This window comes from Ambystoma mexicanum, chromosome 5q (genome assembly GCF_040938575.1).
Source record: "Ambystoma mexicanum isolate Mex_15411 chromosome 5q, UKY_AmexF1_1, whole genome shotgun sequence".
NCBI classification, from domain to species: Eukaryota; Metazoa; Chordata; class Amphibia; order Caudata; family Ambystomatidae; genus Ambystoma; species Ambystoma mexicanum.
Window position 1 is genome coordinate 979900398 of NC_090933.1, and position 16240 is coordinate 979916637.

At 46.8% G+C, this 16240-nt stretch overlaps 1 protein-coding gene across 1 annotated transcript in view; it reads right to left on the minus strand.

Annotated features, from left to right (window-relative positions):
• Positions 1-16240, minus strand: part of EIF3E (eukaryotic translation initiation factor 3 subunit E) — a 284648-nt gene that overhangs the window by 185538 nt on the left and 82870 nt on the right. Inside the window, exon 3 of the mRNA XM_069621505.1 lies at positions 101-218. Within this exon, the coding sequence (XP_069477606.1) occupies positions 101-218 (118 nt within the window). The remainder of the gene's footprint in view (positions 1-100; positions 219-16240) is intronic.

Below are 16240 nucleotides of genomic sequence, written 5' to 3' on the forward strand. Positions count from 1 at the left end.
ATTGCAGACCCATACATCTTTTAGAATCAAAAATGCCTACTTGTGAAAGACACCACAATTTGGTTTCAAATTAAAAGATTACGAAGTGAATTGCCATTACCTGGTTGACTGCATTTGCCTGGTTGTTTCTGGATCTTCAAACATCTTCACAATAGGCTCCGTTTCAGACTGAAGCTGCTTCAGTTGTGCAACAACAGTTGTCCTCTTCTCTCGTAAAGCTGTAGCAAGATAAATAAAGTGATTCAAAGAGCAACAGAACATTCCAACATCGCATAACTTCAATTATTAGTATACTGTGCTCAGTCACTATTGAATATTTTACTATCATCAGGTTGAAGACCAACACATGCCAATGTATTTGCACAGATCAGGTCCTAGTATGAAATCAGATTAAAAACAGAATGGAGATTTAGAAAACACCAACAGTTCAACACAACTTTGCAAAACTGGAGAAGAATCATATACTAGAGGATTTTAGAGGCCCTAGTGGTGGCGAGGTATTTTAGGAGTCTCTTTAAGGTAAGCTTTGGAAAGTGATTCAAAGAGGTGGGTCAGAGGTAGGCCTGATGATAGTTGGCTGGGTAAATGGAATGAGCAGTCTGCATTTTAATGTCCAATTGAGAACATCAACATAGAAGCAGAAACGTCAGCTGGAATCGTCTAGTGGATCAGTGATGGGGGGTGGGGGCATATCATTTGCGACACAAAGGTGCCAGATAGAGCATGAGGGAAACATATTTCTGGAGGGGTGTGGTAACATGGGAAAGGCTTGCTTTGGAGGTGCTACAAAGTGACTGACTACAGATGGCACCTAATACAACAAACAGCAAGAAAGATACAGTAAAGGTACACATGGTGAAACACTAGGCAATAGTTATTTGCCAAACATCTACTAAAATGCATTAGAGAGAAGAATATAAATAACTAAATGAGTTAACTTGCGAAGGAAAACTGAAAGCCATTGCAGTTGTGTGAATTTGGGAGTAAAAACGTTCAAACTCCATAGTGAATGTATACTGCTTGATGATTAATGCAATGGAAAATAGGTCAGTGCCACACTAGCAGATATTACGAAAGGGTAATGTATGGTGGCAGAACGTAGTCAGGAAGTTTGTGCTTTTTACTGCAGTGAAAAGGTAGGCAGAAGTGTAGGAAGATACCTCTGCTCTTTCTCCCAATGACTACAATTGGGCCCAGGCAAACGCAATATAAAGGAGGAGGACTGGCTGATTTTTGGACTTGGGCGTTGTTGCCTCACTCAACTAATTTTGTTTGGGGTGCGTAAGATACTCACTTCAGGTTCACAGTACAGGAAATAGATTTTTCTGCATTACAACCGTTAGGAAAGATGTCTTTACTGCACCTTTCCTTTCATTTTTATGCACCCCCAAACTTTGATCATGTACTTTGTATAGTAAGCTTCACTACACTATCTTTTGCTCATTTGTTATGGGGAAACGGACATGTCCTTCAGGCTGTCAGTACTGGGAAACTGTTTTCCCCTAGTCTTGCAACTTTGTTACTACATTTAGTAACTTATCAGTAGTGGTAATTTTTGTCATTGTACAATGCAGTACAGTGGGGTACACTTAGTTTTGCCCTAGACTAACAAAGGATTTTTCGTTACTCTAGGTGTGTTAAATGGACAAGCTGGTGTTAGGCAAAGTTTGAATGCACTACCCTCTGGGAACACTACAAACAACTATGACTACAGGTATAGGCAACCCAACCTTTGGTATAAGCTTGTACTACACAGTTTTGTTAGCGCGTTGAGCAGCCAGGCTCATCTCAAGAGGGGAAATGTGAGCAGTAGTGGAGTTACAAAGATTCACAGTTACAGGTATTCAAATAAACGTACACGCAAGGTTTCTTGCATAAATTATTAATTTATCAGTCAGTTATCAAGCCTTCTTCAGAAGGGAGCAATAGAATAGTAACACAAATATACTTCAATACTGTACACTGTTTCTGAATCAGTTGGTAAAAGGCAAAGGTTATTGGAGCACAAGAGACCACAAATATTCTTAAGCAGTGCAGATACGTTTAGAGTTCACTAGAAGAGTCATTCAATTCAATAGGCTAAGCCAAAGTCAATGGGCTAAAGTCTTGGATAGGATAAAGCAAGTAAGTAAATGGAAAAGTCTTTGCACAAGTTCTTAAAAGAAAAGAAAATTCAAATGTAGTGTCACAAGCCGATTAGACTTGTGGAAGTTACAAGCACTTCTACAGTAAGAGGAAAGTTCTTAGACTTGTTTTACAGAACCTTTGTAAAGAAAAGATGCAGCTGGTGACTTCTGTTCCTGTGCAGCTCTGTAGATCTCACTGTTCCTGGACCTCAGTCGTGGGGACAAGAGGGAGGATGTCAGGGACTACTGCAATGCACTGGGAAGGTCAAAACCCACAACCGGCAAACTTCACTTTCAGTGGCAGTTTCGCGTTTCAGCTACCGCAAATACCAACAACGCGGTTCCTGCCTGTCAACGTGGACTGTCCTTGCTTCTGGGGTCCCGCACTCTGCTGAGGGGGCTCAGGCTTGGTCAGTCCTGCTTCGTAGGAGTCCGGAGGATCTTCCAAAAGCTTTAGGCCAGCTTAAATGTAACGCACACAATCTGGTGTCCCTCTCCCTGGCTATCTGTTTTCCTGCAGGAACTCTGAGGAAATTCAACCAGCTCAGAGATGGGTGTCCAGGTGGCTTACTTTGGAGTCGATTGGTCCCACCAACTCAAAGGGAGAAGTCGTCCTTGCAGGGGCTTCTGTGTCGATACGAACTTGGCAAGTTGGCACTGCAGCAGGGCTTCACCGGGCAAACCAACATTTCATGAGTTGCAGCAGCTGTCCTTTCGTTCCAGTGGTCGACTGCCTTCCAAGCCAAGAGACTCGCCTTTTAAACAGTTTTCTCCCATTGATTCCAGCCTAGCTGCCACTCACCCAGCAGGGTGGCTGTCGTTGCCCAACCCAGACACTTGGGCGCCAGAGGCGGTCTTCAGTCCAGAAGCCTGCCAAAGGCATAGGAACAAAGTGACCAAACCTGGTTTGGCATGCAGAGACAATCGCTAGAAGGACCTTTTCAAAAAGTAACGGCAAACAAAGACGGGACCTGTTTTTACAGAGGGGGCTCAGACGCCATCTTGAAAAACATGGCTCCCGTGATTTTTAGCTACCGTTCGGTCGGGAAAAATCATGTTAGTTGTAAAACCACTGCCACCAACCATTTCGATAGGAAAGGGTAGCATTTCACTTCAACATGAGTTTCTAGACACAGGGGATAGTAGGTAATCCCTCCAGCACTCTATTGTAGGATTGTGTGTGCTGTTCTAGGAATTTAAAGACTAGTAAAGTCAATTTAACCTTACTTCTCTGGGAAACAGTAGTTTATCCCAGAGAAGGTATTTAAACCATGGGACAGCCTAAAAGGCTTCCCTGTGTCATTGCACGGAGGGTGCTGTGTGACACATGAAAAGATGATGCCTACAGAGTTATCTAAAACTCCATAATCAAAGAACACAAGAGTAAAAAAACACATCATAATAGTGGGGAAAAAAGGGTCACACTCTCCAGGTCTCCTCCACGTGCGTTTGGTCAGAATGTAGGCAGTAAAGGCACAGGGAGTGCCCATCGTCCAGGAAAATGTTCCGTAGTCCCTATCCAGGGCAGATCCTGAACAGAGGCATTGAATCTCCATCTTTAGACATGTCCACGTGGAGTAGGCCTCAAAAGAATCTTGTGGAATCCTCCAAGAAGGGAACTCTACGATAAATCGCCCTTGAGGGGCATAGAAAGTTCTGAAAAACGGGTCCCCGTTGGTCGGATGATGGAACGATGGAGCTTGAGGCTCGATTGACCGAAAAAAATAGAGTAAATTCTAAGACAAAATGCAGTAAAAAGCCAGAGAGCTAATCATGAGGACTCCCACCACTCTAACGTGTGGTAAAAATCTGGAGATGGCTGCCAGAGGAGGGGTTTAGGTAGAGGGCAGTCATTGGCTGGGGCAGTATGACCCAGAGACCAGTGATTGGTTAGGAGAAAGACAGTTCAGAGGTGAAAGTGATCTTTTCTTTACCAAGGATTCACAGCCTGACTGGGAATATTTGTGAGCATTGAATCCATGCTGGAGAAACATAGTAATATCAACTGGACAATATACTTTAGTGATCTAGTGAAAAATTCTAGGAACAGTATAAACCTATAACTGAGGATAGGTTATTCTAGGGGAGTTGGACCGAGGTGTAATATTCAATTACAGTTGCTTTTCAGTTCACAGACCAAGTGAATCAATAAGTAACTTATTTTAGGATAACAGTTATCCTCAAGGTAAGTAAACCATATACACTTTTACAGGAACTATCAGCAACTTAAGGTTGGAATAAACCTAAGACTGTTTTTAGGTCTGTCGAAAACAGACCAGGGAAAGCAAAACCCAGTGTTACACTTTAATGACTCAAGGTTATTCTAATGCAGACTTATTCAGGACAGGCTAACAGGAAGTCAGGGGAAGCAAGACCCAGTTGGGGACACTCGTACATTTATACTAACAGGGATAGTGAAGTGAAACCAACAGCATTACTTTTGGGAAGAGGCACAACCAAATCACAGGTGAGTAATATGAAACTGTTCCCAAGGAAAGAAAGACATTGCATATATTTTTCAGAATGGCAAAAACATTAACTTGTGTATCTGTTCACTCGGAGTTACAGCTACCAACCAACTTCTTTTCGAAGGCAGTCATTTTTAAACACTTATTCTCTTTTCTAGGGAAAAAGTCCAATCCTCAGAAGTCTTTCCCTTATTCTTGGACCAGGAGTGTTCTCGTGGCAGAATGGGGGGTGGGGGGGGCTTTACTAGGTTCTAGTGTTCAACAGGCAAGTCAGGATAGGTTAAGTAGCAAATGTCAGAGTTCCTAAGGTAGACTTATTAGAACACACAAGTAATTTACTTTAGAGTTAGTTGAGGGTCCATGCGCTTCACAAAAGACACGCTAGGAGGATTCCAGCAGTGGGCCAGGGTGAACTGGACCAGAGGCCTCCCAATCACAGAAAACACTCCAAAACTACACAGGAATCACAAAGGTTAAGGTAGGTAAAATAACCAAGCCAGCACAGTACCTCAACACAGAAGAACTAGTTACTCTTACCTTGTAACGTTCTTTCGATGGGATGTTCCTCCGACGTATTCCTTATCTTAGATAGAAATCCTTCAGCTTTGCTGGCCTCGGAAAATTTTTTCGCCAGAGGGCGCTGCGCGTCGATGATCGCCGAGTCGATGACCCTCGACGGCCTCCGTGCCGACGTCGACGTCATCCTGCCTATAAAGGCCGCGCGCAGCGTCCGTTGCTCAGTTCCGTTTTGTAGTCCCCAGTAATGTTTTTGGATTAGACTAATCACCTTGAAGGAGCATAGGCTGCAAACCCACAGGAAGTCATACTGCGGGGATGGATGGGAGGGTCGATAAGGAATACGTCGGAGGAACATCCCATCGAAAGAACGTTACAAGGTAAGAGTAACTAGTTCTTCGAAGGGATTGTGTCCTCCGACGTATTCCTTATCTTAGATAGACTCCCATAGCAGTGGTATTGTGACTGGAGGCGGGAGTAATAAAAGTTATGTTACCCTTCCAGAATGGACAGAGTGTAACACAGCCTTGCCGAATCTAGTTTCTTGACTAGAGGAGGAATCCAGGCTATAGAATTTGGTAAATGTATGTGCGGACGACCATGTGGCAGCCGCACATATATCTCGAATTGGCACCCCTCTTTGAAGGGCTGAGGATGTTGCGATACCCCTGGTAGAATGAGCCCTTAGATTTTGAGGAGGCTCCTTTCCTGCCAATTTGTAGCACTCCAGAATGGCTAAAATAATCCATCTGGAGATGGTTTGTTTTGTTATTGGAAGGCCCAACTTATGTCCTGCATAACCTACAAAGAGTTGGTCTGCTTGTCTGATCTTAGCCAATCTGCTGATATAGAAGCTCAAGGCTCGCTTAGGGTCCAGCCTGTGCAGTCTCTCTTCCTCCTTCCCCGGATGAGGAGGAGGGTAGAAAGAAGGTAATATAATCTTCTGAGTGATGTGAAACTCCGAGACTACCTTCGGGAGGAAGTTAGGCTTCACCTGAAGAACAACTTTGTCCTTGTAAAAGATTGTATGTGGAGGTTTACACGATAAGGCTTGCAACTCGCTAACCCTTCTAGCAGATGTCAATGCTATTAGCAAAACAGTTTTGAGGGTGAGAAGCTTCAATGAACAAGAGTGTAGTGGTTCAAAAGGGGCACCCTTTAGGAAGTTTAAAATTAGGTTTAAATCCCATAAGGGAACTTGAAAAGGTTTCGGGGGATAAACATTAGTTAATCCTTTTAGGTATTGTATTACCAATGGAATTTTGAAGTATGAAGGCTCCTCTGCAGTGCGCTTAAAGATTGATAGCGCTGCGAGATAGCCCTTAATTGTGCCAACCTGTAGGCCTGAATTAGCCAGGTAAAGTAAGAATGACAACACCATAGGTGTACCACAAGAAAAGGGTTCAATATTCTTTTCTCTGCACCAGCTGCAAAATTTGTTCCAACGGCAGCGGTATAGAGTTTTAGTTGCCGGCCTTCTGGCCGAAAGCAACACCTCCATAACATCATCCGGAAGGTCCCAATCCTTGTACCTCAACCTTTCAGACACCAAGCGTGAAGGTTGAGGGTCTTGATGGCTGGATGGAGAACCTGACCTTCCTTCTGCGAGAGAAGATCCTCTCTGTATGGCAGTCGAATTGGAGGGCAGATGGACATGTCTAGAAGGTCCGGGTACCACGTTCTCCTGGCCCAATCCGGGGCAATTAGGATCATGGTCTTCCGAAACCTTCTCAACCTCCTGATCATTTGAGGAATGACAGGGACCGGAGGGAACGCGTACAGAAGTGGGAACTCCCAGTCCACTACGAACGCATCTCCTAGAGCTCCTCTCGGGGGAAATTCCCTTGAGCAAAATCTGTCGCACTTCCTGTTGATACTGGTGGCGAACAGATCCACTTGAGGGGTTCCCCAAAGGGCGAAGATCTCTTGAAGGACTTCCTGAGCTATCTCCCACTCGTGAGAGACTGTGCTCTGCCTGCTCAGAGCGTCCGCTGTCAAGTTCTTCTCTCCGGCTAGGTGAATTGCCGATAGAGAGATTCCTTCCTGAATTGCCCAAAACCAGAGCTGCATCGCCTCTCTGCACAGTGGTAGTGAGCCTACGCCTCCTCTTTTGTTGAGGTAGTGCATGGCCACTGTATTGTCCGTCATTATTAGGACGTTTCTTCCCCGTACAGACGGCAGAAAAGCCTTCAGCGCTAGTCTGATGGCTCTCAGCTCCAACAGGTTGATATGTAGTCTGGACTCCGATGGAGACCAACGACCGCTGATGGTCAAGTCGTTGGCGTGAGCTCCCCACCCCGTGAGTGAGGCATCCGTGACTACTGTTATCTCCGGCCATGGTTGCCAAAACATTTCTCCTTTCAGGATGTTCTCCCGACAGGCCCACCACTGAAGGTCTCGGGCTACTTTGACCGGGATCCGAAGGAGATCTGTCATCCTTCCTGAGAACTGTGACCACTGAGTTCTCAGTGCCCACTGGAGGGATCTCATTCTCAGGCGAGCCTCCGGCACGAGGAATATGCAGGATGCCATGAGGCCTAGCAACCTCAGAAAGTCGTAGGCTGGGAGATATTGGGCATTCTGAAATCTGATGACCATCTGCAGAATATCTCGAGCCCTCACCTCTGGTGGCAAGGCTTTTCCCAGGGAAGTGTCCAGGACTGCTCCAATGAATTGGAGTCTCTGTGATGGTATCATCTGTGACTTCTTTAAATTGAGGGAGAAGCCCAGCTTGTGAAGGAAGTGGCAAACATAATCTAGTTGTCTCTGAGCCTGTTCCGAAGATACAGCTCTGATCAACCAATCGTCTAGGTAAGGGTAGACATGAATCCCTTCCCTCCTTAGACTTGCAGCCACAACCGACATTAGCTTGGTAAAGACCCTCGGGGCGGAGGTTAGCCCAAATGGCAGAACTCGAAATTGATAATGAGAGCTGCCAATTGCGAACCTCAGGTATCTCCTGTGCCTGGGATGGATCGGCACATGGAAATAAGCGTCCTGGAGGTCTAGAGATACCAACCAGTCCTGAAGCTGGAGGGCCTGAAGGATCTGAGAGAGAGTCACCATCTTGAACTTGTCCTTTCGGAGGAATTTGTTCAATTCCCGTAAGTCTAAGATGGGTCTCAGTCCTCCGTCCTTCTTCGGTATTATGAAGTAGGGGGAGTACCAACCCTTGTTCCTTTCCGCTACAGGTACCAGTTCTATGGCACCTTTCTCTAGCAGGTCTAAAACCTCCTGCAAGAGGAGCGGATCTGGAAGCTTCAAAGGGTTGTTCCCCGGTGGATGACTCTGAGGGATATGTAGGAAGGGCAGGCAGTAACCTTGGGCCACTGTCTCCAGAGCCCAAGCATCTGACGTAATAGCCTGCCATTCCGTCAGATGGTGAGTTAACCTGCCCCCTACTGGTGTTCTGTGAGGGGAGACCTCAGAGTGGTTTTGAAGCGGCTGATGCAGTTGCCGAAGGTAAAGTGGCTCCTGCTCCTGCGGGTGCGGCTTTCTTTCCCCTACCCCGTCCACCACGGGTAAATCTTCCTTGGCCTCTTTGAGCCGGTCGTCCCCTGCCCCTTCCATATGAGGAATAGTAACGAAAGGACCGTCCTCTCCACGATGATCCCGAAGGACGAAAGGTATTCTGACGGATAGCAGCTCCCAATGACTTGGCTGCTGCCTTGGACGTTTGCAGTTTCTCCAAACTGTCATCCGCCTTCTTTCCAAAGAGGGTAGAACCGTCAAAGGGCATATTCAAAAGCCTGGTCTGCACGTCAGAGGCAAAACCAGACTTCCTCAACCACGCATGCCTGCGGATTGTGGTACTTGCCGCCATGGCCCTGCTGATACTGTCAGCAGAATCTAGGCCAGTTTGTAGGGTCTCGCACATCGCATCTTTACCATCCCTGATGATGTTTAAAAATGCGTCCCTTTCCTCTCCTTCTTGGAGGCAGTCAGCCGCTGATGAAGCGCACTCCCAAAGGGTGTGGCTGAACCTAGCGAGCGTACAGGTCGCGTTAATAGACTTTAACGCCATGCTACAGGCAGAAAAAACCTTCTTAGCCATGGCATCATACTTTTTGTCATCCCTATCCTGCGGAGCAGTGGGGTATGCAGATGTGCTGCCTGATGAGGTTGCAGCCTGTACAACCAAGCTCTCAGGAGTAGGGTGTTTTGACAAATATTCAGGGTCAGAACTAGCCACCCTGTATTTTGTTGACAGTTTTTTATTTACTGCCGGGATAATTTCTGGCGTTTCCCAGTTTGTCAAAATCCTTCTCTGTAGAGCAGAGTGAAATGGAACCACAGGATCCTCCTGTGGGCCCTTGTATAGTAGTTATTATATACGTTATCTTGACGAGAACTGAGCAACGGTGTTCCGAGGCACAACGAAGCGCGGAAAAACGGAACTGAGCAACGGACGCTGCGCGCGGCCTTTATAGGCAGGATGACGTCGACGTCGGCACGGAGGCCGTCGAGGGTCATCGACTCGGCGATCATCGACGCGCAGCGCCCTCTGGCGAAAAAATTTTCCGAGGCCAGCAAAGCTGAAGGATTTCTATCTAAGATAAGGAATACGTCGGAGGACACAATCCCTTCGAATAATATTTTGCAGCAGGACGACTTTAGGATTTGCAGTTAATAACCTGGTCATTGAATTAATTCAGTAAGAATTAAGATTACAGGACACTGGAAGGACTTTTGCTGCAAGGATCACGGGGCAGGCTCAAGGCAAGGTTTTCCACACGGTTGGATGCGGTTCTGTGGATTTGGCACCTTTTCAGAAGCACAGAATACAGAATATCGCCAGTCGGTGGCAAGGGGACTTTTCAGACTGGAATGGTGTCTCTGGAGAACCAGCTGGATGCCCACGAAGTTTCAGCGAGATTCGCAAGACTGTGCACCGCACAATGGCGTGAGGTCCCAGGGCATTGCAGCCCCGCAAGTTCGCAGCACGCCATGGCTCAAAATGCAGGTCTTCTTGAGTCTAGTGGGTCTCACCATGATCTGGGTGATCGTTTTCGGAATCCGAAGGTTAATTGGAAGGAAGGGCTACAGTTACATGGCCTGTTCTCTGGTCTCTGGAAATCGTTCAGCCGTGAATTCTTGATCTTCCTCTTTGGCTTTGGTTCCAATGGCCAACTATTAAACATCCTTGCCACTTTCAAACTTGGGGGGGTTGGCAATCCTTCAGGAGAACCAGCATTCCAGTTTGAACTGGAATCGCACTCAGGATGGAAGACAAAAGGGCCGCAGAGATTTGGACTACTCCCTCGCTTCCTGCCTTCAGAGACTCTAGCCTGCGCGGAGTGTCCACAGGACTCCCGCCGAAGATAAAAATATCAAAGGAATTTCCCGCCTTGGATGTCAGGGGAAGGAACAAGAAAGAACAAGGCACATTAAAATGGGGAAGAAAACAGGACTAGGAACATTTTGGTAAAATGAGCACCCATGGGTGCCTTTACTGGGGCTGTGCAAACAGCCCGCGGTAAAGTTGCACCAAATAACAAGGTTCACTGCCACCAGCCAGTAAAGGCAAGTTTGTCCTTGTGACATAAATGTTACATTTAAAATGTGAAAGGGGATGCTCGTATCTCATAAGGTGGGGTGTGCTGGTCTCACCTAATACAATGTAAAGGGGATTCAAAGATCATTTCTACCCTTGGGAAAGTGTCAAAGAGGATAACTTTTAAAAGACTATGGAGAGTCTTAAAGAGGACACCCATAAAAAGAGTAAAAAGATTCAGGGAGTGTGGGAAAAGGTTTAAGGAAAAAATAATGCACCAGTAAAGTTCTGGGGTTGACAAGTCAGGAAGATTTATCATTACTATGAAATTCTTACCCAACACTTTGGTCATCTTGTTCTATAGTCTTGTTCCTGGCCGGTGAGGCCAGGAAAATCCTTATAAGGACTTCCAGTGCCCTGGAAAGCAGTAGCTTTTGGTGGGCTACTGGAGGGCAATGTGTGTTTTCTGGCAGGATGAGGACTGGACTGTCTGGTCCCAATCCTAAAACGTGTGTCATGAGTGTTCCCGCCAGTGATCCTGATTGGACCACTGCTTAGGTGTGTGTGTGTGTGTGGGCTAGTCCTGCTATTGGGAGTTTCAGCTTTTACCTGGCTTTTTGGATGAGAGGACCCCTGCTTCAGAGATACTGGAGTAACCTGAAGGAGCCAAGACTGTTGCGAGACCCATGAAGAGCCCGGAGACGAGACTGCAGGAGGCCTGGCGACCAACTTCTGCTGCTGTCCTGTTGGAGCCCTGTCTTGCTCGTGATCTTCACCAGTCCTGCAAGGGGGCTGAGACCCTTGGAGTGGAAGGAACATCCATTCCTGACATCTGCGCGGTACCCTGTGAATAGACTTCGGAAGTGGCCCGGGACCGTCCTGTGGCTGACCAGCTAGGTGTTTGTTTGGGCTCCTCTGCTGCCGACGTTCCGAGTTTTGACCTGGAACCTGGGGGATCCTCAGAAGACTCACTTCAGCGAAATGTCAGCGTCCTAGCTTCAAGGGGACCCGAGATAGGAGGGCAAGTCTGACTGACAAGTGAGGCCCTTTGTATCGCCGTGCTGCAGTGACCACTGTCCGAAATCGCTTACCTGACCAGAGTCCATTCTTGAGAGGAGTCCTGCAAAAGGTTTTGGTGCATTCTTCCTGCGAGAGTCCTTGAACCAGCAAAGACACCAACCAGAGATCTGTTTAGAAGCTGCAACCCCTGCGAATCGAGGGCTGTGACCAACTGTGGGAAAAGCAACCTCAGACCCTCTTCCGTTGACCTGCCAAGTCTGGGGAAGAATCAGAGTACGAGTAGGTAAGTTACAGTGGTTCTTACCTGCCAATATACTCCCTTTTGCTGAAAGTTGTGGATCAGTTAGAACACATTGTCCTCTAACCCTTGGAAATGTTCACTGGACACCAGAGACCCTACCTTCATTTCCAACTTTCATGAACATTTAGTCATAAGGCCCCAGATACCTAGGGATGAACAATTGAAGTTAGGGTTAACTCTGGACTACTGATGCATAATGTGAGCTGTACTTTCTTTTACAGGGGTTTGATTTGTATTATGCCCTCAACCAGTGACTGTATATATGTGAACTATAATTACTATTGTGTGATATTTTTACTCGTTAGTAGTCATTTTTTCATGTTTGGCCAAAAATAACCATTTTTATACACGCCGTTTAAGTGTAATCTGTGATTCCCATTGTGTGTACTCACTGTGGACCCTTTACAAGCTCACCACCTCTTGAGACTTAGCCTAGACCCTTGTCACTGCTACCATGAACTGATTTCGCTACAGCTCCCTAGAGTTGTCACAGTATAGGTTGGCCTTCTATACATCTGTTCACCGGGCCAGAGTATAGAAACTCAGTCCCAACAACACCACCACTACCACAAGCCACCGCAGGTTGAGTGTAGAGAACAGGCTGGTGGCAGTGAACCCGTGTCTAAGCTTTTTCTGGTGTTCTACCGTGCACCTTTATTTAACACGATAATGCTATTTTGGAGTACCAAATACTTGAAATGACTTTGCATGCTTTTACTTTTTGGTCTTCTTTATAGTCAGTTCAGAAGTGCCATATTTAGCATCCACTTTCACCAGAGACATGCAAAGCAATCCCAGTCAGTGCTGTGTGTGCCTGACCTGGTTGAAATAATCTTGTCCCATCCACATCCTTTCTAGAGCATACTTGTTTGCTATGCAAATGGAAGTGCAGCCAGTTGCCCATGGTTTAACAACTGCTTCCTGTTTGAATGTTGCACATCGTAGCATTGGAGGGCTATGGTCACCAAAAGCCTTTGGTAACAAAAGGAGGGGGTCAGGAGCAATTTCAGATAGTCCACCACAAGATTTATATTTTTTATTTATTTGCATTTGTATAGCACACTTGCATCCCGGGGGCAGAGGCGTTTATGGCAACCACACCACTTTTTTTTATGACTGCTGCTGCAACCTCTATTGGCAAAGCCAACCAACACGCAAAGCCTCTGCATTCATCTTCATTGGGAAGACGTAGATGGCATGTTATGTGACGATTCACCAGGTTGAGTCACTTCTCAGACGAGAGACCTTTGCTATGAGGCTAGGGAGGTGAGGCCTCTACCCCAATAGTCCCCCTAGGGTGGTAATATGCAGGAGGTACTCCTGAGCAAAAGCCTGTCTACAACCCTCTCACAGAACCCCCTACACTCATGGTCACCCTTTTCTCAGACCATGGATAGTGGGACCATGTGTGAAAAGCCAGGACTAAATAAGAACATGGAAGCCATATGCAAAACCAGCCAAGTACTGCAACGAGGTGGCTCACTGGAGGCATGATGAAAGCCAATGAGACTTTTCAAGATGGTGCTGACGTTACGTGAGGGCGAAGTCACCAATATAAACTAGAAACCAAGAAGGGACTAGAGAGCATGGCTCGCAAAAGCAAACGGCATGCACGCTCGGCCCATGAGATTCAAACCGGGAGGACGAGAGACAACAAGAAGCTGTTCCTCAAGGCAGAGGCCACAGACCATGACACTGCTATAACGTCCCAGGAGCCAGCTGGGAGCAGACTCGCCAGAACGAGGGAGCAATCGAAGTGGCACGACTGCAGAAAGGTGGACAGTGAGGTCTGGAACCTGTGCCTAGACCACCAGCTGGAGCCTTCTGCAGAGCCACGTAGGTGTTGGAAATCAGAGAGGAAGGTACCCGTGACCCCAGGAAGATCCAGTCTCATGTCTCAACGGAGAACCAGGTAACGAGAACGTCAGGAAGACCGGAGGGGCCCGGAAGCCAAACCAAGAAGCAAGAGTGGGATCCCTCGTCACAGTGGACAACCAGACATTAATGCCCAAGCAGACTTTGTAACCAATACTGCTTCCCAAGTAGAGCGGGAAGGGAGCACAATCTCCTTCGCCAGAAGGGTAAATGTAAGCCAAATAAGGCTAGGAGTTTAACTACTTCCAGGAAGGGTTTAAGAGACTAATCCAAGTTTTCTGCAGGAGTGCCAAATGAGCACTGTGGAGAACCTTGCTAGAAGGACCAGAAGAGAGTCATTCCCTGGTGAAGGAAACACAAACTTCACTTTAGTTAAAGATATAGTGTTCGAGGTAAACTAGTTGGTTTCTGACCGAGTAAAGAGAACATTTAATTTTGACGGCCATTCTAACACTCACGTTTTCCTAGTTTGAGGCAGGGCAAGCCCCATAGAAGTAGGGAGAGATTGTTTTTTTCTTCTAATTTAATGAACACCTAACCCACACAATGACCCCCTCCTTGTTGGTCTGCTACACCCTCACAGTTCCTACCTTGGACTCGTGAGACCAACTAGTCATAAGTACTGGTCTACAGGCATTGCATCCCAGAAGTCTGAAGAGTCGCTGGTTCTGAATTTGCCCTGCACAACCTCCCCCTCAGAGACTGGACTGAACTACTGCATAAGCACCTTCTGGATTTGTGCATCCATGGCTCATTACTGTAACTGCACCAACATATGACATGACCATCCCACACCATGAGCAAGGGCACACAGTCCATCCACGCTGCTCTAGAGAGCCTGCAAACCAGTACCAGGTCCCCACTGCTCCAGTCTTCTGCTCCCGAGCCTTCAATCTTTGCTGGGGTCTCCACAATAGCCCGGCCTACCAGTCTAATGTCAGAACCTGTAACCAGAGAGCACTACAGCCTAACCACTAGCAAGCCTAGTTCTTCCCAGCAATTGCCCATCACCAGGGGCCCTTCACCTGGATGCTGACTGGGATTGTATTCGTCTCTTGAACCTCCCACCCACCCCAATTGAATGAGTTGGCATTAAAACCTCACCTTCCTTAGTAGCTAGCTTACGGGGTCAAAGACTGAAGCCTGGGTCATGTGTGCTTTCTATTGTCCCCAAGGACACATGGACAGGAAGCCTAACTTTTCCTTCCCTGGAAAACGCTTTCAACACATGCCACTTCAACTCCGCTCTAGGGTACCTGACTTTCAAACTAAGATATTTTTTCAAAACATTGTTGCCTATAGCCGACCCATAGCAGTGGGTGTACTACAATTGCCCCATCAACCTTTTTGACTAGGGTTACTCACCTTAAGAAAATCTAGACAGTGAGAAGAGTAGGGCTGTGCTTCACAAGTATTACTATGGGCATAGTTACTTTTAAATTGTAAGGCCTGTGATCCAAAATGTTGCCTTTCTTTTCCCTGCTCTATAGGATCTATATAGTAAGCATGCCCGATAAGTGTGCAAAAGTTTAAATTGATGTGTAATCCTTCCGGGGTTAGCCAACTATTAATGCGTTTGTTTATTTAACTTTACTTCCTTTAGTAGTGCGTTTAAATTGATGCAAACTATTATTCAATACATTTGTTCTACTTCCCTTTTTTACCATTCTTTGCTACCTCCTGCCAAGTTGGAGCCTACCATTAAGAGTTTGAAGAGTTTGGTTAGACTTAGAGTAAAACTTGTTTACCAGTAAGTTAGCTTGTCAGTACCCCTCACCCAAATGGGAACTGAAAAATCCACTTGACAAGGGTGGACATTGAGAGGATGTAGCAGCAAACCTGGTAGGAAAAATATTGTTTCTACATCTCTACAAAGTTTGAAGATCCAGGAATTCCTCCTGTGAAACTTTGGGCTGACCCAGGGATCAGTACAGTGTACATGGGGGGACGTAGGGGTGGGGGACTAGGGGTGTGTTCTAATGGATAGGATGGGAGGTGAAGGCCCATGGTATGATGTATGGTAAGTGTGTGGGAGCGAGGGGCCAGTGGGCCCCTCTCTACCATCACTTCTCAGTACAAAACTTGGACCAAGTGCCTCTAGTGGTGGGTATGCCCCTAGCCCTTATGCGATGCTAACCGATGATTATATTCGTAGATGGGACCACCGGGCAGGACACGGGGGATCCATTTTTTGTATCCCCTTTCGACTCCTTCTTGGTAGCCAGGCCTCACTGCGATAGTACAAAACGCACCTCTCCCTTTTGCCCGCCACTGTAGCTCAGAGCACATGGCCCCCCACCCTCGTCCCCACTCCAACTGGAAAAAACTCTGCAGCTCCATTCTCACGCTGAGGCCGGAGCTGCTTGCAACAAATAATAAATTCAACACATACCTTTTCCTCCGAGATCACTGTCCCGCATGTGAACCAACATGAGCCAAG